This window comes from Harpegnathos saltator, unplaced genomic scaffold (assembly GCF_003227715.2).
Source record: "Harpegnathos saltator strain DR-91 unplaced genomic scaffold, Hsal_v8.6 scaffold124, whole genome shotgun sequence".
In the NCBI taxonomy this organism is placed as follows: domain Eukaryota; kingdom Metazoa; phylum Arthropoda; class Insecta; order Hymenoptera; family Formicidae; genus Harpegnathos; species Harpegnathos saltator.
In genome coordinates this window covers 719,364-746,747 of record NW_020229900.1, presented here as the reverse complement: position 1 = coordinate 746,747, position 27,384 = coordinate 719,364, and the positions used below count along the sequence as shown (strand labels likewise).

The 27,384-nt window shown below is 58.2% G+C and overlaps 1 protein-coding gene across 1 annotated transcript; it reads left to right on the top strand.

The window, feature by feature from the left end:
- Window positions 1–12,761: 12,761 nt before the first annotated feature.
- dac (dachshund family transcription factor) lies at window positions 12,762–25,681 on the top strand (the record flags this gene model as incomplete). The annotated part of the gene is made up of 4 exons (XM_025306222.1): window positions 12,762–13,101; window positions 14,545–14,802; window positions 23,260–23,346; window positions 25,265–25,681. Coding segments are annotated over 4 exons (738 nt in total), but the record flags the coding sequence as incomplete, so codon positions are not given.
- Window positions 25,682–27,384: the final 1,703 nt, after the last annotated feature.

Genomic DNA, 27,384 nt, shown 5'->3' with positions numbered 1-27,384 from the left:
TCTCTCTCTCTCTCTCTCTCTCTCTCTCTCTCTCTCTCTCTCTCTCTCTCTCTCTCTCTCTCTTCCAGCTCCTATTTTCCCGCTTTTTGAGTCCCGTGTCGCGGCGGAAGAGAAGAATAACGTTCTTTGCATACTCGGATTAAAAAGCAAACAGTCCTTCGCATCGTGGTACGGGGATACGCGTACCCGTTGAAAGGAAATTTATGGGAATTAATATTGGCTCCCCAGGGAGCAGGAGCCGCAGGGGGGCGGCAGGGTGGTTCTAGATGTCTCGGGGACTGGCGGAATGCGACTTTCCGGCATACATCGGAGGGAACTTTAAGAATTTAATTCCTACGCGCTCTCGTGCCTCTCTTTCTCTCTCGTCTCGCTTCTCCGCTCCTCCCCTTCCTCTCGCTCTGTCGGGGAGCGCGCGCGCGCGCGAGAGAGAGAGAGAGAGAGAGAGAGAGACACGAGCGGGACTTTCAACGTCTTACATGCTCGAAACGATACTCCTCGAGCGAGCGCGCCACGGCATAATTTCATTCGCCGCGCGATCTCGACCCGCCTTTTGTTCCCCGCTTTTCTTCGCCCGCGACACAAAAGAGTTCGCTCTCTCTCCCGCCGCTGGATTCGTATTGTTTTCGGCCGCGGAGAGAAATTATCCTCGTCGCGTCCATCGGAGCCCACCTCCGGCAAGAAATTTGTTTCCAACACTTTTTCGCCCCTTCTACACCTCCCCCCTCCCCCTCCTCCTCTGTCGCTCTTCCCACGGCTATTCATTCGGCAGGTCCAATGTTTCTGCGAGGCTGGGAAACGCACGAGCCCGAAATCAACGCGGTTCGTCGTCCGAGCGGCGAGCAATTTCGCACGAGGCGTCGCGAAAGACGAAGGGTGAATCGCGGGGGGCGGGAGCGGCGAGGGCCGCCGCGGCAACCTGGGGCTTGGTTCGCTATGACGTGGCGGAAAAGTGTCTCCTCCGCGTGTCTCCTCTCCGGGAAAGACGCGTATCGCTCCCATCGCGGCCGCCGTACTCGTATCGTCACGTAGCGCGAACGACTGCGTGGCGACAAAAAATCACCATTAAGCGCCGCCGTACGTCTCCCCGGGGATGGACCCTACATCATACAGGCGGCGGCAGTGGAGGAAGAGGCGGGGAAGGAGGAGGTATTAAACGTACAAACGCGATAAGCTAAAACACTTCTCGTCGATGCGCGCCACGGGGCGCACCCCATGTCCCCTCGATACGCTCTCTCGCCCTGTGTGTTCCTCTTCCCACTCCTGTTTTCGCTATTTAGGAAAAAAAAAAAACACCCCGGGAAAGCGAAACGTCATCGCGCCGAGTCGCGGCGCCGAATTTCTGCGAAACGCACGAGCGAGGCAATGGGGAGGAAAACGCGCGACCAACGAGCATGCCAATGGCGGGCGGGCGGGCGGGCAAAAAACGAGCCGCGGCTCTCTTAGTCGAATAAACAGGGATGATATCGCGGATAATCTATGCGCGCGTGGCGTCGCGTATCGGCCAGTCGATATATCAATTAAACCGCGCCGCGCCGTCGCGTGCGCGCGTCCACCGTGAACGCGAAAGAAGCATCTCCTCTCCGCGGGGGGAGGAGGGGAGGGGGTGGGGTGGGGGGTGGGAATTCGCCCGCGGTTGCTGGAGCGAGAAATCGCGCTGGCGCGGCGGCGGCTCAGAGGCAGAAAGAAGAAGCGAGTACGATCGGCGTGATACTCTTTCCATTCGTCTCACGTTCATTTCAACAACCGTTGTCTGTCTCTGAGAGCGCCGCCGTGAAGAAAGCCGATCGGTCGCGACGTCTTCGAGAAAGCCATCGAGAGAGCCACCTCGCACTCTCGCCCGACGCATGGGATGCAGGTGAAGCCCCTCGGCTCATACGGCACGTCCCGTTTGACGGCCGTTTAAAGAATAACCGGGCATTAGAAGCCCGCTCCCGGTCGTCTTATTTCATCGACTCGGCCCGCGATTATGGCGATAACCACCCAACTGGTGTTTTTCGGACTCGGGGCATCGCCGCCGCCACCAGGCGCTCTCTCTCTCTCTCTCTCTCTCTCCCTCTCTCGCTCTCGCTCTCTCTCTCTCTCTCTCTCTCTCTCTCTCTCTCTCTCTCGCTCTCTCGGCATCACCGCCATTATCACCAGCACCAGCGAGCGACGGACAGCGAGCACGATCCGTTTGATTCGACTATCATCCCTCTCCGTGCCGTCCGCGGCCCCTCGCCTCGCCCGCCGTTTCCGTGCCGCTTATTTTCTGCCAGAAAGCAATATCCGTTATGGCCAATAAACGCAACCGAAGTAAGCGACCGTTCGGTCTCCGTACGTTCAATGTCCCGCACGGGGGAACCGTGCCCTTTTCCGAGACGAGCGGTATCGATCACCCTCGCGGCGCGCGGGATTAACGAGGAAATCTAATCGGTCGATCGCCCGGCGGGCGAGACGTCAATCAGCAGCGGAAGAGAACACGAGCGCTCCGCTGACTTCCGAGCCACGGGGAGGTCGCGAGGAGAAGTCGCAGGGTGGAACATCTCGAGTATGCCGAATATCCTTCGAAAACTCGCTTCGACTTCGACGAGCCGGTCGCAATTATCGCGCGCGCGTCGCTTCGCAGCTTCGAAAGAGAGGAGAGGAGAGGAGAGAGAGAGAGAGAGAGAGAGAGAGAGAGAGAGAGAGAGAGAGAGAGAGAGAGAGAGAGAGAGAGAGAGAGGGGTTCTTTTTTCCTCGGCGGATCGCCGAGATTTGCGGAGGTGTGGACTCGCGCGTAATGTTCTCGCCCTTCCCCGACGACCCTCGTCGGGGAAGCACCCTCGCTGTTGCGCGACGTCTATCGGCCGTGCTTCGGCGGCGCTTCCTCCCAGTCAGCGCCGCGACGGAGCGGAGCACATAATCCTGATATCTGTCGGTTTTCGGGCAATAAAACACGCGTCCCATACAGACGGAGCCCCCGAGAATCGGGCTACTGCTTCCGCCTGATAAAGAAACGCGCCGCCGCCGTCATCATCGTCGGGGAGGGCAGGGGGGCACTCCCGCCATTTTCGAGGCAACGCATCCACGTGAAACACCCGCGCGCGATAGCGTCGTCCGTCTGGGAAAACTGACAAGATCGCGGACAAGTCCGCGAGAGGGGCGGGGGGGGGATCCTCGCCGGTCCGACCGGTCGGGAACGAAAATTCCAGGACGAGCATCGGCGCGCCGCGGCGACTCGCGCGCACGGATCGTTGTCCGCTCGTCTATCATCGGGAATTACGCTTATCGCCAAGACGTGCGCGAATGTCCAACACCTCGGCTCGCGCTTGGCGGCGCGGCGAACGCGCACACGTCGCGTCGCGTCGCGCTCGCGCTGCGAAATAGCCACCCGCGACGGATCCACGCTCGCGCGGCGGCCGATCTTTCACGTCGCGACGACATTACAGTATCGAGTGGCAGCAGCGTGCGCGCGAGTGAGAGAGAGAGAGAGAGAGAGAGAGAGGGAGGGGGGGAGCAATGCGCTATTCGAAATTATTGACCGTCTTGGAACGGCCTACCTAAGAGCGAGATCTCCCTCTTCGGGGCCGTGAGTACTTATCGGGCGGATCGGAGCGCTCAAAAGATCCGCTCGGTGGCCGCGAGGCAAACGGCCAGGTTCGGCTATTACGTTTCTGCATACGGGAGAGAAGCCGGTAACCAGATCGGAGGATCTCGAATGACCCGCGCGGGCGCTCAGCCGCGCGGAGTAAATATTTTCATATTACTTTACCCGTGTAATTCAAGCGTCGCAAATCTGCACGCGGCCCGATAACTTTCAGCCGGGCTTCTGCCGCGCTGCCGGGGGAATCATCCTCCGGAAGGGGGCGGAAGTCGCGAGAAGAGACTGCACATCCGGTTTTAGAGATAGCTGCCGATCGCGAACGCGAGAGAGAGTTGACGAGTTCTCCTCCGCGCTCTCCTTTGCCGTCTATATCCGTCCGTTCATCCACCAGCCGCCATCCGTCCCGCCTCCCCTCTCCCCTCTCCTCTCTCTCTCTCTCTCTCTCTCTCTCTCTCTCTCTCTCCTTCTCTCAACGGCAATGCCTGAAATGCGTTATGAAATCAGCAAACAAAATCGCAACGCGCGCGCCCGTTAAGCGCGCGCGCGGAGCCCGATCGAGTACACGGCGGATGTTAATAGGATAAATTAGTTTATCCTGCGAAAACATCCCGGCGAGATGAAACAGAACCGCCGCCGCGCGCGCGCGCGCGCCTCTCTCTCTCTCTCTCTCTCTTCCTCCCCAAGTGCGATAGATTCGGCCTCGGGCGGTCGCCGACTCTCTATCCAAGACGCGCTGGATTTTCCCGTATCGCCGGATGCCACCACCACCAGCCGCAGCACACCAGGCACCATTACTGTTACTGCCGCCGTCGTCGCCGCCGCCGACCCTCATCGACGTATCGGATAAAAGAATAATACGCAAAAGCGAAAAAGCTTTCGACTTTACGACGGTTTATATAGCGCGGAGGGAGTCGGGGCCGACTCGGAAAATGGCAGGGAAGCGGATAAGACGGCTGACCCTCTCGGGATGTTTCCACTCGCAAACTGGATTCCGATGACCGATCTCCATTTCCATATGGGTCGCGGAGGGTGGCGAGCCGCCAAGAAGTTGTCACCGGGAAATTGATATTTGAACGAGGCCACAGAGCCCCAACAATATACGTGCGAAGAGCGGGCGAGAGTGAGACAGGTGGAGACAGAGACAGAGAGAGGGCTCCCGTCGATTGTACCGAGCCGAAATTCGGCTTTAAAGCCGACCCGCGGGTCGAAATTTTCATTCTACATTAACCCTGCAAATTCGCTTAAATTTCAAGGGCTGACAGGGAATCTGGAAATGTAATGCTAACAGGCTATAAAGTCCCCTCCTGATGCGGCAAATGATTGTTTACCGCTTGGTCGTCACCAAGTTGAAGCTCGAAAAGAAATATTCGCTCAACAATCACTCGATATTCGATCGTCTCTCCCTCTCTCTCTCTCTCTCTCTCTCTCTCTCTCTCTCGTTATATATTTCACCGGCATTTCATCTTTCTTCCGATTCTGAATTGCAACTTTCAACGAAGTAGACAACAGCGAGACAAAACATTTATCGTATACTTGCCGTTAATTTGGCCGTGAGATTATAACGTGTGGCTTGTTGAAATCAAGAATCAACACTAATTAAGCGCAGGTAAAATATTAAGACCCAGCCAGAGTATCAAATAATTCTCAACTCGCGTTTCTCGTGTCCAGTGCAACATGGAGAATATGACATTAACTATTTACCGGGCAGGAGAGCTTGTGTCACAGTAGGTCAACAGGCGGTACAGGCTCGTCCAAGTTGAACGGGCGGAGCCCGATGAAATAATGTGGAACGAAAATCTCGACCGGAGAACCGATCGCGCAGCGGCCGATCGAGACGGTAACTTTTCTTTCGCGTTCGCGCAGGCCCGCGCAAAAGGATCGCATCGCCGAGATTAGCATTCGCAAAGGATGCGCGCGCGGACTAACTACTATCGTCGTTGCCTCCAACTATAATCGTCCGAGAACGTACGGCGGTACGGGCTAAGTGTAATATTATTCAACAGACAGCTTTGTATGGATATCGAGAGCCGTAGAGCACAGATGCTGTCCGTCGGAGGAGACCGCGGCGCGCGCGTATTCTCTAGAACGACCGCGGCTTTTCCAGTAGGTGCCTAAGAACCGCCCTGTCACGGATAACGGGTGTTTCGGTTGCTTTCGGGCCCTCGAGGACGCGTCCTGCGGAGATTACGAGCTCGTCCAGACGCAGCTCCGTCCGCCTTCATGAATCGTAATTACGCCTTTGCCGCGTGCGCGCCGTCTCTCTCTCTCTCTCTCTCTCTCTCTCTCTCTCGCGCGCGCGCGCGCGCGCGCCTTTACGCAACCCGAATCTCCTAGGGGGAGGGGGAGGGGTGGCAAGTCGTAATCACGCCGTCGTTTGATCGCTCGCGATTAATTTGCAAATACGGATAATTAACGAGCGGCCGCGAGTCATGACGGGCGGTCGGCGGGAGAGCGGGCGGGTTGGGCGAGAGGGAGGGAGGGAGGGAGGGAGAATGTCACCGGACGGAAAAATCGCCGGTTACCATTAACACGGATATCACTCGACGTGGCCGGGGGCCGCCCGCGTGCGGCATTCAGAGAGAGGATGATTGTAAATCGCGGCGACAGATCGCGAGAGGAGGAGGAGGAGGAGGGAGGAGGAAGGGGGATGGGGCGAGCAGGCGAGAAACGCATAAAAAAACGCAAAGAAACGAAAACGAAAAATGCCGGCGGTGTCGGAGTCGCAGCGGTGTTACACCGAACGATAAGCGCGGTAGTGCGCTGATCGTTTAACGAACCCGAAGGCGAGCTATTATTAATTTTTCCGGAATGGAAGCCGGTCATTCTTGGCGCAGGCCGGGGGCGACGAAGGAGCGAGTGCTGCAGGTGGCGAGAATGGTCAATATAACCACAAAATGTAAATCATATTGCTATTCCCGGAGGGCCTCTCGCTCTCTCCCGCCCTCTCTCTCTCTCTCTCTCTCTCTCTCTCTCACCCTCTCTCGCTCGCTCTTTCGCTCTCTCGACCCCCGGTATTAAGCACAGTCCGGGTAAGACGCCCCGACTCTATATTAGTTTGTGCGGGTTTCCTGATTGGATTCGGCTATTACGTTTCCTGGCCTCGCGCTGATTGTTTGCGCCCGGCAGACGCGACCCCGCCGCCGCGTTATTCGATCGACCGCGGCACGCTCTCGTCGTCCGAAATCGAACAAGCTCCCTCTCTCCCTCCTCCCCCCCCCTCTCTCTCTCTCTCTCTCTCTCTCAATCAGAGAAATTCTCTTCTGCGCCGATCGCCAGCGTCACCGGTCGTTATCCAGCCGATCCGACAATGTAATCTCAAAGTTACTCGACTCGAAGGAATCCGCGCGTCGGTATCTCGGGATAAATCTGCCGGTACTTCCCCATCCAACCGGGGTTAAGTAGCTCCGGTGGTACCGCGCGCGCGCGCTCGCTCTCTCTCTCTCTCTCTCTCTCTCTCTCGCTCTCTCTTTCTCTCTCTCTCTCTCTCTCTCTCTCCGTCTCTCTCGACGCTACGGAACCCGGCGATTTCTGACCTATAGCCGCCGCCCGCGGAACTCGATATCGCCGATCGAGATCTATCGTGTCCTGTCTCGGCCGAGCGTTAAACCCACGTGAACTTCGAGAGTCCCCGGCGCGGCGCGGCGCGGCGTACGGCCGACGAGTCTTCGACGTGGGGAGTCCACGCCGAGAGCGGTCAGAGGATTTCTGAGCGAGCGCACAGCGGTAGCTGATGTATTTTGACGTGCCCGATGAGAGAGGCCGCTCTCTCTGTTGACTGCATTATCTAATGGACCACCCTCTCCGCCTTGCCGCCCCTCCTCGATCGTTCTCTCTCTCTCTCTCTCTCTCTCTCTCTCTCTCTCTCTCTCTCTCTCTCTCTCTCTCTCTCTCTCTCTCTCTCGCTGCTCTCTCGTGTGTCTCCCGTTCTCCCCTCCGCCGCGGCCTTCCCGGCTGATGCACGTTTCAGCTATCTGCGATCTGCCACGTCGAGGTCCGATCGAGAGGCCCGGCCGACTCGCGCCGGCTCTGGTTTCATGACCGACCGCGAATTTCTTCCCTTTCTTGCGCGTTTTGCGTAATCGCCGATGTCATCCTCGAGTACGCACGAATGCACGCGCATAAACACGCAAGCACGCATGCACGCACGCATGCCCGCCCGCACGCACGCACGCACGCACGCACGCACGCACGCACGCACGCAAGCACGCACGCGGTCTCGTTCACCAAGTGAAATCGCCGCGAGGCTCTGCGAGATTCGAAATAAAAGTGCTTTCCGAACGATAGTCGGATATAGAGAGACAGATAAGTGGATACGATAGATCGCTCGACGCCGCGCTCAAAGCACGAGCGTGGAACGCTGGATGACATACGGCGCGCATAGGCCGTATGCGATTACACGCGCTTGAGGCTAATTAAGATCGAGCGAGATACATAAGAAGCAGATGCGCGCGGATGGGACTGTTTCGTCGAGATAGAAAGGGGGAGAGAGAGAGAGAGAGAGAGAGAGAGAGAGAGAGAGAGAGAGAGAGAGAGAGAGAGAGAGAGAGAGAGAGAGAGAGAGAGAGAGAGAGAGAGAGAGAGAGAGAGAGAGAGAGAGAGAGAGAGAGAGAGAGAGAGAGAGAGAGAGAGAGAGAGAACGCAGCCGAGATTCGAGCGGAGCTTTCAGCTCGTCGACGACGTGTTCACGACGATGACGCGAGGAAAAGGGTGTTGCGTTGAAATCTTCGGCCGATGATGGCCGATAGGCCGGCTCACCAGCAGCGCTTCCAACGACCGGGAAAGAAAGAGCGAGAGCGAGAGCGAGAGCGAGAGTGAGAGAGAGTGAGAGAGAGAGAGAGAGCTCCGACACGACTCGATTTGGTCGGGAAAGAAGTTACGCCGCCGCAGTTACATCCAAGGCGAGGTAACGCGCAAAAAGGCCAAGTACCGAGAGAAGGACGAGGAGCAGGAGGAGGAGGAGGAGAAGGATGGAGAAGAGGAAGAAAAGAGAAAGAGAGAGAGAGAGAGAGAGAGAGAGAGAGAGAGAGAGAGAGGGACAAGTCGTGGAGCGTTTTTCGCGGCCGGCAAAGTATTGTCCGCGATATTCTCGCGTCTCGTCTCGGAGCGAGAGCGAGATCGTGCGACCGTGACTCTGGAATCATCCCTAACCTTAGACCCCCGCGCAGCATCATCCGCGCCCAGCTATCTTCAACACTCTATCCCAGACCCGTACAATTTCTCCTTCTCTCTCTCTCTCTCTGCCCCTCTTTCTCCCTCTCTCTTTGTCTTTCTCTCGTATCCGCTAGCATCAAATTACCAGTTCCTCCTCTCTCGTCGATCCACAGGCCCGCTGTCGTCGTCATCGCCGCTCGATTGGTACCTCTCTCGAGGAACGCACCGTGTCGGGGTTTTCTGTCGAGTTTGCGCGGCCGTTGCGGCGCGTCTCGATTAACGCGCGTGTGAAAGCACGCAATCTCTTCGAGTTTGTCGCTCAGACCATCGGTTCGAGGGACTACTACACACCTTCCGCTTCTCTCTCTCATTCTCTCTCTCTCTCTCTCTCTCTCTCTCTCTCACGGCTTCGCCGGACCACACGTGTGCGCGGGGGCGATGCAAACGACCAGGACGACAGTTGCGGGACAATCGCGAGCAAAGTGTTTCCACCTGGTCTGCGTTTCGGGCGAGAATCGAAACAACGTGGCCGGCCATCGGCGTACACAATGTGGACGGGGACGGGGATATCGTGTCTAAATTTATAACCGCGGGGACCAGCAACGCGAGGTCCTCACGCAACTGTTCGGCCGTCGAGGAAGAGAAAGAGAGAAGGACAAAGGAAAAAAAAGGATCGTCCTTCGTCGCGATTCGGGCAAGATAGAGAGAGGAGAGAGAGGAGAGACAGAGAGAGAGAGACAGAGAGAGCGATATACACAGTCTTCGTCCTGGCCGGCACACCGTAGGTGGACGACGTCGGGCCCGAGAGAGCAGCCCCATTCGGGGCAATTCTTTGCCGGCTCGCGTGTATCCTTAGTATGCAACGTATGCAGTCGGTTGTTACTGAAGGAGTGGTTTGCCGAGCGGCCAATGGCGAGTGCTCGAGCTAATTCTAGGGTGCCGCCGCCGCGCCATCTTTGCATCATAATGCTGTCCCCCCGTACCCCGGCGCTGTTCTCGCTCTCTCACTCGCGCGCTCTCTCTCTCTTTCTCCTCTCCTCCCGTCCCTCCCCGCCTCTCCCGTCACTGAGAAGTCTGCCCCCTTCTTCCTCCCTGCCGCCGTCCCTCCGCCGCGTTCCCCTTCGTCTCCCGCCCCCACCCTCTCCCACTTTCTCTCCACCCTTGTTTCGCTCGGCGTAGGAGAAAGAGACGACAGAGAGAGAGAGAGAGAGAGAGAGAGAGAGAGAGAGAGAGAGAGAGAGAGAGAGAGAGAGAGAGATAGAGAGAGAGATAGAGATAGAGAGAGAGAGAGAGAGAGAGAGAGAGAGAGAGAGAGAGAGAGAGAGAGAGAGAGAGAGAAAGAGAGAGAGAAAGAGAGAGAGAAAGAGAGAGAGAGAGCGCGAGAGAGAGAGCGCGAGAGAGAGAGAGAGAGAGAGAGAGAGAGAGAGAGCGAAAGAAAAGGGACGAAGAGAAACGTCTCGGAGGCGCGTTATGCCAAAGTGGATAAGGAGAAGAGTGCGCGAGAGGGAGACGGAGAGGTATAGAGGCAGGGAGGAAAAGGAGGGGCACGGCCATGGCGAAGAGGTAGAGGGGACGAAGGGGTTGTCTGCGCCTTGTCTGCCGGGAATCAATCACGTATCAGTGATGCTCAACCGGTGGCCACCTGCGAGAGAGACGGGATCGATAGGATCGCGATACCTGTGGCTGTACGACCGCAGAGTCGACTCGGCATCCGCCGTTGTTTCGCACCTTCGTTCTCTCGCGACTCTCGCGCTCGCTCTCGCTCTCGCTCTCGCTCTCGCTCTCGCTCCCGAGAGGCAGCTCTCGAGAGTGGCGCGCGAGACTCCTCCAATTTCGGAGAGGTGTCGCGCGCGCAGGTGCGACAGAAATGACGACGGCGACGATCACGTGTGTTCCGTCTGGTCTGATCGCACTCGCAGCGATCCGAGAGAATAAGTATGATATTCTGGCGCGATGCCGGTGGCCGAATAAGAAATACATTTGCATCTAAAGTGGATGGATACCTCTTTGCGCGCGCGCGCGCGCGCTCTCGCTCGACGATTTACTTCCACGCCAGCAATATGATCTCTGATTACCGTTCCAGAAATGACGCGAGTAGGGCGATTAAATCCGCGTGCCTAATCTCCATGCTATACCGCCGCGCTCGCGCGCGCGCGCGCGCGCACGAGGGAAGGTAATGTCGTCGTGCTCGAGGACGCCCACGGCGACGTGGTACGCTACGCCTCGCGCTACCGTCTTACCTGTCAGGGTAGGGCAATGTTAAGCCGAGGGAACGCGAGTAGCTACCGTCTTGCGCCGAGAGACTGCGAGCTGCGAGAGAGCAATCGCGACAGATCCATCTCGAGGCCGACGTGCGCGCGCGCGCGCGCGTGTATTACCGATGTCGAAGAGGAAGCCGAGGGGAAAAGGGCCAAATGTCACGGACTTTTCCCCATGTCCAGCGCAACGTCTTGCCGTCTGTCTGTATCTGCCATCGTCGTCGGCCTCCCGCTTCCACGTCGGCCGAATCGAGCCGGGCGCGCCAGCGCTCTCGCTCCCGATCGAGTCCTAATCTTTTTGCCCCGAGGTGCCTTTTCGCGGGAATCGAACGCGCGCAAGAACCGGTCAACGTGTCTCGAGCGACGGTCAGACCGGCGCGGCGCGGCGGCGCGCCGCGCCATTATTCGTCGAACTCGGACCGCAACGAGGACCCGAGGAGCGATCAAGGCAGGACCGTCGACAACAAAGCCGGAGTTCGCGAGAGAGATCGAGTCGAAAGTGTCGAGGGCCGGGATGCGCCCGGCCAAGATACAATGGCCGGACGCGGCGGTTCACAATGACGGAAAATAATTAAAGCGGCCAGAGGGAGAAAGCCGTTCAAAGACGCCGACACGGGACTCGACCGATCAAACTGATCGGCCTGCATGTACAAGCGCATCGGGCCCTGTGCACGACCGTCGCCGTGTCGAATGCGCGCTCTCCTACGTGTAGCCTAACGCGCGCGCGCGCGCTCATGTGTACGTGTGGGTGCGAGAGAGAGAGAGAGAGAGAGAAAGAGAGAGAGAGACTCCCGACGCAAATTTGTGTGTACGCATCACGCTGGATTGACTTCGCGCGCCACGTCCGCCCGCGCCACGTCGGCGGCGCGCGGAGGAGAGCGGGACTTGGAAAATGCAGAAGGACTCTGAGGGTGAGGACGAGCGAGATTGATAGACGCGAAAGCGACGAGTAACGAGGAGCTACACGCAACGTCGCGGCGCTGCCGATCGAGATCTCTCTCTCTCTCTCTCTCTCTTTCTGGAGCGCAATCGTGTCGCTCGCGCGTGCGCGCGATCTCGAGAGCGGCGTACGAGAGGCGAGAGGAATTTTACGCTAGACTGAGAATCCGTCAATTGGGCCATGCGCTCCACATTATGCGCCGCGTCGAACTAATGGCGGATAAAGCATGTCGCTGCGCAACGTCTCGCGCGCCTAACGGCTTGCGTCAGCGCTTCAAACATCATCGATAACAACGCGCTCGCACTCCGCCCTCTCCCCCCTCCGCCCCAACTGTCTCGCCGCGCGTACGCGAGTTGGGAGATTTTCGCCCGATCTTTAGCCCGAAAGATTCCGCAGGAGCAATGAAGAGAATTCGTTTATAATTCACAGCGAAGTTCAAGTCCCACTCAGCGCCTTCGAGTGGGACTTCAGAGACGCACAATTTGTCACTTGCAGGCCGCCGCTCTCGGCAAAGTTGAGTCGGTCAGATTCGATCGAGAGAGGTTTTTAAAAAATTATTGCAAATTCGCAAAGTCAGGTGGAGGTGGAGGGGATATCGAGATAAGAACGCCGAGCCGGTCGCGCTCTCGCAAGAGTCCGACAGCTTCGAGCCCCGGCGCTGCATCTTCTCAGCGGCGTGACTCACGGCGGAGAATCGATGGACGATTCGACTCGGCCATGGCTACCGTCGGATCCGCGCACGGTAGCTGACGAGACGATCGGACCCCCGCTTAGACGTGTACTTTGAGTTTCGGGGCCCGCCGCGCGCTCGGTGTGAAGCCCCCCGCGGTAGAATGATACGCCAGGATAATTCCCTCGGACTCTGACCACGCCGGGGTTCCGCCACCTGGGGGACGAGGACTCGGCGCGTGTTCCCCGTCAAGTTTTACACCCCGAGATATCTCGATACCGAGTCCGCGGCGCGTCCTGGACGCCGGCCGGCGTCGCGCGGAATGACCTTGCGAATCGCGCTCATCCCGCCGTCTCTCTGCTTTCCGTTGCAGTGGTCTACCAGAAGCGGTTAAAGAAGGAACGGAGAGCGAGGAAACGGCTGCAGGAGCAGCTGGACCTGGAAGTCAAGAGGCGCACACAACTGGAGGAGGCGCTCAAAGCCACGGGAGCATCCTCCGAGCAAGTCAGAGCGATCACAGGTACGTACGGCGGAAACACCCTCTTCTCCACGCGCGGGGAGACCTTCACGACGGAGTCACCCCGAGATCACCGAGGACGGTAGTCGCGCGCGTCGACGACGCGCGAGAACCCTCTCGGTGTGTCGCGGCAAGCTACCACCGTCGCCGGGACTTTGCGGCGCGTTCGAGAAAGAGAGGGAGGGACCGAGGGAGAAAGAAAAAAGGACTAGAGGGAAGAGAGAGAGAGAGAGAGAGAGAGAGAGAGAGGGACCATCGCAGCAGCAAATGAACGGGTTTTCTCGGGATTTCGCGAGCTCGTCGCTAGTTTCGCCGTTAAGAGCCCCGGGGCCCCACTGGTGATCTCGGAATAAATTAATTAATACGCCGAGGCAGAGCAAACAGCCTGACACCCGGCAGAATATGATTCCTTACTTATCCCCCTGCCGGCGGTGCCGGCAATCCCTCTCCGTCGTCGGCGCTGGCTGATGGCAGCTTTCTTCCCCCCTCGCTGCCCCTCCTCCTCCCTCCGGCGTCTCGCGACTAGGCGCACACCGCGCGCGCGTCTCGCCTGCACCCTCCTCCTCCGTTCCCCCCCCCCTCCCACGGCTCGTGATCCTTCTCCGGCGGTAGAAGTAGCAGCAACAAGCGGCACGCCACCACCCCTGTACCCTGCTGTCACTACCAAAACTCGAACGCGAAACCCTTTAAGTGAAATCTCTTATTCCCGATATAATGTTTCATGCTGGCCCCCATTTCCTCCGCCCTTACTTCTCCCTCTCTCTCTCTCTCTCTCTCTCTCTCTCTTCCTCTCCCTCCCCCCTCCCTCCCTCCCCCGTCACGGCCTCATCCACCACGTCGTTTTCGTCTTGTACCTCCGTTGCTGCCGCCGTCGCTGCTGTTGCTGCTGCTGCCGCCGCCGTCGCTGCCACCGCCGCCGCCGCCGCCATCGCCATCGCCACCGTCTCATGTCTCCGTCTCCGTCTCCGTCGTTGTCGTCGTCGTCGTCATCGGTATCGCTGATTAACCCTGTCAGATCCAGAGTCGCGATACTAATTTCGAATCAAACGGCAAGTCGTTCCGACACTTTGGCGCCGCGGGGAGCGTGGTGAGCGGGGGGCGGTGTGTTATGGTTACGGTATTTTGCGGACTGCCTCTTGCGAACTCTCTGCGTCTGCTCTCGCGCACCTCGCGAAGCTTTCGTCTTTTTTCTCCTTTTCTCTCTCTCTCTCTCTCTCTCTCTCTCTTCCTCTCTCCTGAGAGCGCGCAAGAGTTACCTCCTCGCCCGTGGGTCCTCCGCTCGTCGCGACGGTCGGGAGTGCCGGAGCGCCAGAGTGCCGGCGCACCTCCGAGCGCCGCGTCGAGAGGAAGGGCTTAGCAGAGAGACGGACACGTCGTCGTCGTCGTTGTCGTCATCGTCGTCACGGACACCGCGATAATCGAGCGACTGCTATCTCTATGACGCAGAGAACGTCACGGCGGAAGCGCGCACGAGTTCGGAGCCACCGGAGGCTAGCCCGGTGCACTCGCAGTCGCAGCAGCAGTCCTCGCAGCAGCAGCCGCCGCAGCAACCCCTTCAGCAGCAACAGGCAGCGGCTCAGCAGTACCGGGAGGCGCAAGTGCCGCGTCCTTCCCAGCAACCGTCGACACCGGAGAAACCCACATGGGGATACGGGCTGGATCTCATTGGCAGCCAGGCGTCGGCCTTCTGGCAAAACTACCAAGGTCAGTCTCTGCCTCTTTCTCTCTCTTTCTCTCCTCTCTCTCTCTCTCTCTCCTCTCTCTCATTCTCACTCCCTCTGTTCCTCTCCCTGTCGGTGCAACGGCACGCTACCCTTCGTAAGCGACGGCGAGAGAGATTCCCCGTTCCATCTCTCGCCGACGATTCGGTTTCCCACGCTGTCCTCCGCGGCGGATCCCGGTCGGAAAAATGCGGGACTCTGGCCACTTATAGTTAACTTATAGGCAACTTATAGAAAATCCCAAACTCCTGTATCGTCCCCTCCCTAACCACTCACCGTGGTCTTTACGTCTCACCGGTGTCTCTGTCTATACCCCCGGTACTGCGCGGAGAGAAACCGGAGGGGCCAAAGTTGGCCGATCCGAGGAGGAGGAGGAGGAGGTGAACGCGGTTAAGCGCGGTAAGCCGCGTCCGCGGCAATTCGGGAAAGTAGCGATCACGCGTTAGCGACTCGGAGGAGAGAAAGAGAGACGGAGGTCAGACGGAAGACGCGGGGGAGCGCGCGAGCGATCGGTCCAGAACCCGCGGCGGGATCCGCTAATTCGGATAATCGCGTTCCCGTATTAGGATCCACTCAATTTTTCTGATCTTCCGGCCGAGTGCGCTCGATCCTCGATTACCCCGACGAAAAAAAGGAGAGAGACGCGAGAGGTGGGTGGGTGGGTGGGTGGGTAGCAGTAGGTAAATGGGAGAGAAAAAGAGGAGATCGAGGCCCGAGGGCCGCGTCGAGAGGCGAGGGAGACGACGGAGGAGGTGTGTGTGTGTCGTGGTGGTATCGTGCAAAGTAAATTATTCGAAAGATCTCGAGCGAGAGCAATCACGCCGCCGGCAATAACAACCCCGCGCAGGGGGCGCGCGGGGGGGGGGGGGCGAAACACGGCGGGGGTGGAAAGAGAGGGTGGCGGGAGAGGGCGAGCGAACGACCGAGTTGGCCCTGACGAGGAAACACGAGGTATTTGAATAGGGTCCCGCAGCCACCCGGGCATCATGATGCGGAATCCATTTGCAATAAACAACGGAGATTTAGACGGGGGTGACGGGGCGCGGGGAGGCGAGGCGGCGCGCGCGTAGCGGTAGCTACGAAGAAGGACGGGCGGAAGGGGGTGGCCGTCGGGAGGGAACACGGGGAAAGAGGTAGTTGGACGTAACGTCGTCTGAGGTGGGTACTTACGCCACTGAGGGGACCTCGGGGCCGCCGCCGCCGCCGCGTCTTCGAGTCATGCATTCTGTACGAGCGACGGTGGCTCTCATTCCGCTCGACCCGAGACCGCGTCGTCTCTCTCTCTCTCTCTCTCTCTCTCTCTCTCTCTCTCTCTCTCTCTCTCTCTCTCTCTCTCTCTCTCTCTCTCTCTTCTTTGTCGCTTTTCTGACATTGTGACACGACGCGACGCACCGCGAACGACGTGGCCTCAGGACGAAAATCCGCGCGAGTTCCAGCGGGAGCTGATCCGCCTGTCGATCGCGACTAGGTGAGACTTCGAAACGGCCTCTCTCTCTCTCTCTGTCTATCTGTCTGTCCGAGGTTCATCTTCGAAACGGGATATCGCTCTTCGCCGATTCCGAGCTCTAACCGTCATTACAGGTACTCGTACGCGAGTGACCCTTTTGGGAGAGGGAGAGAAATCCTCCTCCTCGGTGGCAACGCCGTTGTGCGTCGCTTTTCGCGCGACCTCCCGACTGCTCGACTGCGCGCGTACAGCAGACGCACACAGACACATCTCTCTCTCTCTCTCTTTCTCTCTCTCTCTCTCTCTCTCTCTTTCTCTCTCTCTCTCTCATACACACACGTAACTCACATGAGCGCCACTGGGTGTAATGCAGAGTTTATGCACATCTCTCGCAAGTAAGGAAGGAGCCGTAATTTCCCCGGCGGCCACCGCGGCTCTCGGTGGCGTTACCTGTCCTCCCTCCTTCTTCCACTCTCGTTCCCTCCGCGTTTCCCTTAAACTCCCTCCTCTCTCCCCCTCGTCCTCCTCCTCCTCCTCCTCCTCGCATCGTTGCCCTCTTCCCCCCTTTCTCTCTTCGTGCGTACGCGTATATGCATGTCTGGTACATGCATGTGCGCACACATGTGCGTGTGTATGTGTGTGTGTGTGTGTGCGTATGCACGACGCGCGATTCCTCCACGTCCACCATCCGCGGAGCACGACGAAGCACTCCGCCACGCTTTAATATTCAGACTATATGCAATAATTTCGCAGCAACCATAACCTCCTCCCTCCCCCTGTGCCTCCTCCCGCTCGCCCTCTCTCTCTCTCTCTCTCTCTCTCTCTGTCTCTCTGTCTCTCACTCGTTCGAACAGTGCCTCCGCTGTCCTACCTCCCTTCCGATTCACAGCACTCTCGCTTTCTCTCTTCCTCCACCGCTTTCGTCCCCCTTGCCGTCCTGCCGCTCGCACCATCGTCTTCAGCCTCGCCGTCTCTATCGCTTATTTCCCCTGCCCCCCGCCCGGCTCGCCCCCTTCCCCTCTTATTTGCCGTTTCCTCCACCACTCTCCTCGACTGCCGCTCGAAAACGTGCTTCTTCCACCGCACGAAGACGTGGCACGTTCGAACACACCCACACCGACTTTGCGAGATTGCTCCGCGGTGTGTGCAGCGTACCTTCATCCACCCCGCGACCGCAATCACTCTAAATCGCCCGCGCGGGTATTAATATTTGATGGACTCGAGTCTTTGGGAATTATTCGGAATGAGAGTAATCGCGATAGCCAGCCAGTCAGCCAGCCAGTCAGAGTCTCGGCCGACAGATTGGAACACGGCGGCGGCGGCGTGGCGATATATCATTTTTCATCGACATCCTCGCGGGAGAGCGACATCAGCCATGCGGCATCTACGGTTGCGACGTCCTTCGACGTGAAACCCTTTACACACCGGACGTGTACGACGAGCGCGCATCCGCGAATGAATTAACCTTGGACAGCGGAGCGGTCCGCAAGGTAACGGAGACACAAGTAAAAAGTTTCAAACTTTGCTCTTCTCTCTCTCTCTCTCTCTCTCTCTCTCTCTCTCTCTCTGTCTCTCTCTCTCTCTCTCTCTCTCTCGCAAATCAAGCGTGTCGCCGTGAGCGATAAAATAACGACGACGACGACGACGACGATCAGCTCTCTCCTCCGTCGGTCGTACCGGCGCGAACGCGTGCACGCCGGATTATTTCCAGCTTTCCAGCCGCCCACGCGAGAAAATGCGGAGCGTCGCACCTGTGCGTACACGTGCGTAGACCATTACGCGAAAGACAATAACCCCGCAAGAGTGATAAAGCGTGACGCGTGTGTACGAGCAATATAAAGGCCGCGAAGGAAGCCGACGCGTCGACGTGGGCGGTAAGGGCGACGACGAGGGGAGGGTGACGGCGGGGTGGGGGATGGGGGAACGTTCCTCGCCCTGAAATATCCACGAGGCACGACGTGGTTTTCCGGCGAACAAGCCGAGACAGGAGAAATCGAGGCGAGCGGGCGGGCGGGCGGGAGGGAGGGAGGGGTGAGGCGGGCGACGGCGACGGGGACGGAAGGCGAAAGAAGGGCGGGAAGGTAGAGTTTCTATCTGTACGCGATGGTAGCTCGCGTGGTCGTAGAACCGAGCCGGTGTGAGTAGGTGTTGTCAGGAATATTGGGGTTGTTGGCAGACCCTCCCCGCGCGGCGATTACGAGCTACGACTTCGCCGGGGAGTTTCTTCCGTCGCGCGCGCCGGGGCGTTTCTTCGCGCAAAATCAGCGGACGTCGCTGCGGAGGTCGCGAGGAGAGAACAATCTCGGATCGCTCTATTATTAAGATCGAGTAGCGCGCGCGATGAAACGTGCCGTGTCGCCTCGCCGAGACGCGGCGAGTCGCCCCGCTCGGTTTGTGATGTCGCACTCGAGACACGCGAATAAATCAGTTATTAAGCTCGCCCGAGCGGAATCGCAAGACACGCTGCTGCCTCTCTCGCTTGAGATCTCGCCAGCTGCCGGCTGCCGCTCGAATCTTCGCCTCACACCTCCGATGATCGGCCTTTGATGATCGGCGAATCAATGCGCGAGACTTACGCTCCGCGAGCCGCGCTGGAGAGCCCGGAAGTCTCCTTCCATTCCACGGCAGTTCAAATTTTCGCAATTTAAGTCCACATCTTCCTCTTGTTGCGGCCCTCTGTCTCCATCTCTCTCATCTTGCGTTTAATCAAATCATACAGAGAGAGAGAGAGAGAAAGAGAGAGAGAGAGAGAAGAAGAGGAAAGGGAAGGGAGAAACAGTCCTGCCCCTGACTTCTGATTTTGCGTCGCCGCGGGCGCCGATCGGAAGGCGCGCGGATTGCGAGGGGATTAAATTCGTTACCGGAGCGCTCCCGGACGCGAATGGCATACTGAAGAGAGAGATTTACGCGCCGGGAAAAAAGAACAATTACCGAGTTCCATTGATCGCCCTAGATAGACGCTTTTTCCCAGCGATATTGACGACGTCGGCCGCGACCGGGGGACTTTATCGACAAGTCGACCGAACCGCGAATTAACGTCGCGTTTGTATCGCGCCCCTCCCCCCCTTCCTTCCTCCCGTGCCCGCGCCTTTCCAGCCGACCAAGAGAGCCCTCTCGACGGAAGAGCGAGACCAGACGAGACCAGACGAGACGAGACGAGACGAGACGAGACGAGACGAGACGAGACGAGACGAGATTCTCACCCCCCCCCTCCCAGCGCGCTACTTGCGATTTTGCGATACGCAGGAAGAACGCGCGGGGAGGGACAGCACAAGTTGAGGGATGAAACAAGAGGAGAGGACGCGCGCGCGCGCCGACGACAGATCGCAGCCGGCGGAAATTTGAAATTATAAGAGTCGCGCGATTCGAAAGCGAGCAAGGGAGAAAGAGAGAAAGAAGAACATCGCCGCATTCCTCTCCGTTTCTCTCCTCCTGCCTCCCTCATTCCTCTCCCCTCCCCTTTCTCTCTCTCTCTATCGTCCAGGTAGGTTCCTCCGCTTTTTGTGTCTCCGCGTTACTTCGTGCGGCTCCTTGATTCATACAATTTCACGCTCGGCTTGACGCTCAAGCGCCTATCCCCACCCCGCTCCCCGCGTCTTCCGTCCACCCCACCTGCCCCTGTCGTCTACTGCTCCCCTCCGCCCTTCGAGAGGAGCGATTCTCTCGTCTGCTTTACATAAAGATCAGAGCATTAAAAACGCGACGCGCTACACGAAATCAACCCTCTAGCTGCCCCCGCGTTCAGCCGCGTCCCTCCCCTGCGCAGCCCGCGCGTCGTATATCCTTTTCTGACTGGCGAAATGTCGCCAACCCCTCGAACACTCGAGAGAGCACGCGCGCGCGCGCGAGAGAGAGAGAGAGAAAGAGAGAGAGAGAGAGAGAGCATTCAGCCAATTACCGCCGCTCCGCGATGCGATACTCAAATTGCCTCTTTCGCCGTTCGCGCAAGAAACACGTCGAGCGCACTCATCGCGCTGACGGTTATTTTCGATATCCGGCGCCACTCGCCGGCGGACTCGGTGAAATCCCAAGGACGTCGTCTCGCGGAGGACGAGAAGCGCAGGAGGGCTGCGTGGCAAATCGCAAAAACTCCCGTGGAACGGAAAGCGCTCCGCGCGGGCGTTTATCAATCGCGGATTATTGGTCTTTTTCGCGCGCTCGTGTAGCAACCGCCGCGGCAGAAGCAGCAAAGAATCTCTCTTCTCGTCGGAGACAGGTCCGTTCAGTGGGAGATTCTCTCCTCCTCTCTCTCTCTCTCTCTCTCTCTCTCTCATTGTGTCTCACTCTCCCGGACGCGACGTCGATGCAATAATAAAGTTGGTACGAGCGAACGCGCGCGAGCGTATTCTCGCCCTCGAAACGAACAATGAGAGAGTTTTTCCAGTTCTTGCGGGATTCCAGACGCGACCGTTCCTCTCTCGCGCGCATTCTCTCTCTCTCTCTCTCTGTCTCTGTCTCTCTCTCTCTCTCTCTCTCTCACTCACTCACTCAGTCGCTCGCTCGCTCACTCACTCTTTCTCGGCCGCCGTTCTCTGTTTCGATTCGGTTCGTTTTCTTCTTCTACTCGGAGGCAAGGTGGCCTCCTCGCGGCGCATTGTGCCGGAGTTAATTACGTGCGGATAAATGCGGAGTCATAGAGGGGCGAGCCTCGGGGCCCTTCTTTTTCAGCGGACGTCTTTTTTAGGGGCCCTCCTCGCCTGGCGTCGCCACCCCAAAAAGCCCGGCCGATATGGCGCGCGATGTGGCGGCACAATACCAACCGTTTAGGGCCCGGCCGTGGGCCCGTACGAGGCTCGCTTGAAATTGTTTTCATTGTCCGGACGATTTGTCAGGGTGTGTAAGACGGTAGCGAAACTATTAGCGGGCTCATTCTTCTTGGACGCTCGAGATACTCCGGCCGCGGACTTCCCCGGGATTGAACGGCGAGCTCCCTTCTTTCTTCATTCGATACGCCGTGCACGCAACGATACCCGCGTCGAGGAATCGCGAATCCGGGTTTCCAAGTCGTCGGGAGAGCCGTCGCTGCACATCATTTTCTTACGGCGATCGGCCCGCGCGATCATGGACGCGCGCGCGCGCGCGCGCGCGTTATTGCAGCGCCGGCCATTTCAACGGAACAAAATGACGGGGAATCCCAAAAAAGACGCGTACAATCAATCAAATCACTTTTTCCCGGCTCTTTATCCCGGCTCGACGCGGCAAAAGCGTGAGGAACGCGCGCGCGCGCGTCCACGACCGTTTCGAATGACTCTCGAGAAACTTTTCTCAAATCGTGCCCACCCCGTCTCTCTTCTTTACGCTCTACTCTCTATTCTGCTCTTCTCTCTTCTGCCTACCGCCTGTCTATCTCTGCTTCTGCCTCTACCTATCTACCTACCTACCTACCTACCTACCTACCTATCTCTTCTTCTTCTTCTACTTCCCGAGCCAACCCGCCAACCGAGCGAGCCCGGCCCGGCCCGGCCCGGCGAGGCCGGACGAGAGCGGGGCGCGCGTTGTATATCTGGAGCAGTTAAATTGTCATTTGGATATCAAAGGGACGCGACACCCCGCGCGCGGATAAGGGCGCGAGAGGTAATTTGGCTCAGCGAAACGCAAACATTGCTCCGTGCCCCAAAATCGTGGAATATAACGGCCCTGACGAACGCACGAATTCACACCCACGTGCCACGAAACAGCCCTCAGCTATTGTTGCTCAAAGCATAATGGAATCTCGGCCCCGCCGTCTCTAGTCCCCGGCACCGGCACCGACGATACACACACCGAGCGGGACGGAACGACCAAAGAAAGGAGAGAGGGAGAGACAGAGAGAGGGGGAGAGAGAGAGAGAGAGAGAGAGAGAGAGAGAGAGAGAGACGCCGACTCCTCTCGCGAGCGCCGGTTAACTGGGACTTAATAGCTTCGCAATTGGATTTTACCATTGCTCTTTGCCCAAGGAGGCGCCATTTCACGCTTACCGATCAGATCCGCGTCCCTCCAGATCGCGCGCGACGTGACACCCCGCGCCGCCGCTGCTTAATCCTTCTCTCTCTCTCTCTCTCTCTCTCTCTCTCTCTCTCTCTCTCTCGAATTACGAACACAGTTCCCTTTCCCCCGTCGGGTATGTAATTAAGCCACGGACGCGAGATTTCTTCGCACTCGGCCCTGCCGTCAGTCCGACACTCTGCGGTCTCTGAATCTTCCATTCCGTTCGACTGTCAGTTGGACGCCCGAAGATCGTTAGAGGGGCCGCCGGTCGGCGGACGAGTCGAATGTTAATTATCGCCGGAATTCTTACGAGAGCGCGGTCGCTCTTCCAAATGAAAAATCCGGCAATTTCGTTGCATTCTACTGTGGGAAAGTAAGAGAGAGGAGGGGGGCGGCGGGGGGGGGGAGGGGGGAAGATAGGAGAAGGAAGAACGCGAGAAGAGAAGAACGCCGCTGCATAAATCGCTCGAAGGGACAGGCGAGGGAGGTTGGGGAGCGGCGCGGAGGGACGCATGTGGCCGGTTAATTCGGCGCGATATCATTAAAGGGACATTTTCCAGTTTTCACCCTAATCCTTGCGAAATTCAGTGAGCAAACCCGCGGCCTTTTCACGCCTGCCTTCGCCCGTTATCCCGCTCGTCCCTTTTCCATCCCCCTTTTCGCGCGCGACTGACGGTAGCGCTGGTTTTGCACTAATTACTGCTCCGTTTCATCCTTCGCGCGCGCGTGCTTCACGCCTCGTCGAATCCGCGCGCGGGTTCCCGCGCGCGCGTTGCGAGTTCCGACGGACCTCACCTCGAGGCGATTCCTTCGACGTCGAGGGCAGCGGAGCGCGTTACCCGAGAACGCCGATATTAATCTTAAGTCGAGAACGCGCTGGCGAGACTGTATCGCGCGCGCGTCTTGCGCCGACATCCAGCGTTACATAAGCCATATTGTGTGTGTGTGTGTGTGTGTGTGAGTGGCACATTATCGCGCGGCGCATTACTCAGCCCTCTGAATTTTTCCTATGTTTTTCTGTCGCAGAATCGCTGGTGCAGGAACTCGAGCTGGAGAGAAAATCGCGGCAGCACCAAGCGGCCGAGAGGGACCAAGTCAAGTCTCCTCTTCAAGGTGCGTTCAATAGAAACTCCAAGTACACGCTGTCGCGAGTGCGCACGCTGCGCAGAATTTGAAATCGCCCAGGTGTCTTGCCGTGTTCCCCGTCATTGTCTCCCGACCGATAGCTCGCCGAGTTTCGTCGCGACACCCTCGGAACGATTCACTCCTGCCCCTTCTCTTCCCCCCACTCTCTCTCTGTCTGTCTGTCTGTCTGTCTGTCTGTCTCTCATTCTCTCATTCTCTCATTCTCTCGTCCCTTCCATTCGGAGAGAGCGCGCGCCGTCGGTTCTCGTGCAGTGCGCGTCGAGCGCGATTTCTTGCCGTACGGAATAAAGTTCGGATCTTTAATTAGAAACTCTTGAGGGGCGGTCGCGTCCCGAGAGGGGTGGGCGAGGCGGTTCTTGCAGCGGCGTCAGCGGCATAGCCCCGGCATATTCGAAACTTGGCCTCGCTCCTCGTGGAAACTTGTCCGAAGGAAGTTTCCAACTCGCGCAAAAACTATATCCGTGGCGCGATTTCGATGCTCCAAGGCCCCCGGCCGGCGTGACGTTGCACGTAAATAATCGTTTTTCGCCCGCCCGCTCTCCCGGGGGCTCTCGAAAGGAATTAACAAGTCGGCTCTTAATTGGCAGCATCCTTGCAAAATCAACTCCCCGAATTTCGGCCGCGCGCTTTTTATCGCGGCTGCCAACTTTTGCTCGCGGTTTCGACGTCGCGGCGGGACGAGCGCGGCGACGCGCCCCCCTCCCCCCCCCGGTGAAACAACGATTGCACCGGCGATCAACGCGACACCATCGTCGCGCGCTGTCGAACGTCGCACAAACAACCTCGACAAAGGAGACTGACGCGCTCAGAGGCGGAATCGCGATTTCGAGAAGGAGGAGGCAAATTAGAGTCGAGAGGCAGACGTTGGTGCGTGCGTCGATTCGCAAACGCGAAGCTTTCTCGTCGCGAATTATTCCTCCCCCTCCCTTCCTCTCTCTCTCTCTCTCTCTCTCTCTCTCTCTCTCTTTCTCAATTGACCGCTTGACGGGCGAGCTACGAGAGAAGATAATGATAAGCGTGCATGTGTTGAATCAAACAAAGTGACGCGCCGTGAAAGGGCCGGAACGGGTAGATTGAAGAGGTCCGGGACGATAGTGGGCGCGGAGAGACGAGTAAACCGAATCACGCGGACTATTAACGTATAGTGATTTTCAATCATAAGCGACAGTTCGATAAAAAGTAGAGTGGCGGCTCGGATCACAAAGGAGCGCGCTAAGGCCGATGACTCGGCCGCTCTCGTATTTACGGACGCTCGCGCGCGCGCGCGCGCGTCTCTGTCTCTCTCTCTCTCTCTCTCTCTCTCTCTCTCTCTCTCTCTCTCTCTCTCTCTCTTTTTCTGCCCTTATCCCCATTCCCTTCCCGGTCCGTACACCCGCCGCCGCCCTTTCACCCTTTTTCTCCATTCGATTCGTCCGTCTCTTCATCCACCTCGCGGCCCTCTCGCGTTCATCTACGTCTCGAGAGGCAACGATAATTAGTGAGCGGCGCCTCTCCCGGACGAACGATCATTGGAATGACCCAGCTGGTCCAGCTCCACGAATCGCCACCGCGCAGCCACCGAGAGAGCGTATCTCCGGCGTCCGTAGCGGAATTACGCCCACGACCATTCATCTCCCGCACGCATCTTCATCCGCGAAACACTGCCTCTCTCTCTTTCTCTCTCTCTCTCTCTCTCTCTCTCTCTCTCTCTCTCTCTCTCCCTCCCTCTCTCCCTCTCTCTTTCTCTCTGTCCCGCTTTCTCTCTCACGCGCCCGTCGAGGAGCGCAAGGTCCTCTCACCCCGTCGGCGGCGGTCGCGTAGTCGAGTCAACCGGGCGACGCGACTCGCGGCTGTAAAGCAGTGTCGAGCGCAGACTCCCAGAGTGCGAATCGCTTTTCTGTTCCAGAATCGCGGACGGGTTACTACAAGAACTCCGTACTGTTCACGAGCGCGACCTAGAAGAGGCCGGACGAGGGCAGGCGAGGGCACGCGGAGCGTGCAGCGAACAGCCGGAGCGAGTGATCGATCGGGCGAAGAGGGCGCGACTCGAATGCGAGGAGCCGGACCTACACACAACGAGAAACGACGAGAATCTGCGGATTCAAGCAACTATCGTCACGAGAGATGATGCTCGATCGCACCCGGTAGATGACGGGGGTGGAGGGACGCACGGATCGGCCGACGAGGACGACTCTCGTAGCTCCGAGTGACGACTGGACTCGCGCGAGTGTCCGCGGGGACTCACACAGGTCGGCGAATGACAATGCGAATGAATGCGCGCGCGAATGACGTGAAACAGAGAGATAGATAGATAGATAGATAGAGAGAGAGAGAGAGAGAGAGAGAGAGAGAGAGAGAGAGAGAGACACACACAGAGAAAGAGAGCGTGAGAGAAGGGGGAGGAGGGAGGGAAGGAGGGAGTATCTTATACATATATATAAATATATATATCGCGCGGACGGCAAACGCGACGCGTTTCTTTTCTGGTTTCTTTTCTGGTTTGTCAACCCCGGACACAACCGCGCGCGCGAGAGCGAACGAGGAAGAGAGAGAGAGAGGGAGGGAGGGAGGGAGGGAGAGAGAGAGAGAGAGAGAGAGAGAGGGAGAGAGAGAGAGAGAGAGCGAGAGAGTGAGAGAGAGAGAGCGATTAGGCGCGATTTCGCGCGACGCGACGCGAGCTCGGCGCGAGGGGCTGACCTCGTTTCGGCGATCGGCGGAGCACGGAGCGGGGCCCTCGGCAGTCGAGAGGATCGGTCCGGCGGGACTCTCGACACCACTTGCACTTGCGGACCGGTCGCACACGACATATCAGCGACGCGATGGATATTTGCGCCGCGCGTTTCGCCGCTTCGCGTGCGCGGCGAGCGTGCGAGTCGCGTCGTTCGTTCGACGACGATGACGACGAAACGAAGAGAGAGAGAGAGAGAGAGAGAGAGAGAGAGAGAGAGAGAGAGAGAGAGAGAGAGAGAGAGAGAAAGATTCTTTACATGTTACGTACCATCGATAATTACCCGTGAATGATGATTGATCGAAATCGCGTGTACCGAGACGATCGCGCGGGATCGTAGACGAGCGGACAGTGGGGGAAACCGAGAGAGGGCTTCAGTGGGGGGCAGGGGAGGCTGCACACACACACTCATTACATCCCCACACACACAGAACGTACACACGCAGAAGGAAACACGGACACGGATACCGAGATAGCGAAGACAGGGAAAGAGAGAGACAAAGAGAGCGAGAGAGAAAGAGACAAGAAGCAAGAGTAACGGGAGAGAAAGAAGAGAGGCATATTTCTAAAGACTGCTGGAGAGTGCGTGCGCGCGTGCATGCGTTCCTAGAGGTACCTATCTCCTAATTATCGAGCGAGTTAATTAGCTAATCGTTTGTAAGATTCCGGCGATCGGGCCGCGCCACGTGGCCGCGCGGCGCATCGCGAGGCGCGCGCCGCGATTTCGAGTATTATTATCATTATTAATATTATTACACGTCGCCGCGCGCGCGCGGCCACGCGGGCCGGCCCGATCGCCAAGCTGCGGAAGAAACGAATGTCGAGTCGCGGGCCCTCGTCGCGAGCGCGAGCCGCTCGACGACGTCCGGCGGCGGCGGCGGCGGCGACGACGTGCCGCGTCGGACCCGGTCGAGACGGAACGGATCGCGACGACAGCGCCGAAAACGCCGTTCTCTCGTCGGACGAAGGCGCGGTGCGTGCTTCGCATCGCAGCGCCGAGAATGCGCCGCCTTTTTTTGTAAAATGCCCCCGAAGCGGAATCAGAGGTAGTACACGATACACAACACGGGACGACTCTCCTCTGGGTTCCGGCCTCGGGGCGAGGATCAGAGCCGCGACTCGAGCGCTGTATCATAGCAAAAGAAAAAAAAAGAGCGAGAGAAAGGGAGAGAGAGAAAGAATGACGCGACGAGCGAGTGCGAGCGAGCCAGCGACAGTGCGAAGGGAGAAAAGATGGAGCGCTTGAGATATTGGAAGATTGCGAGGGAGAGAAAGGTCGGGAGAAAATGAGAACGAGT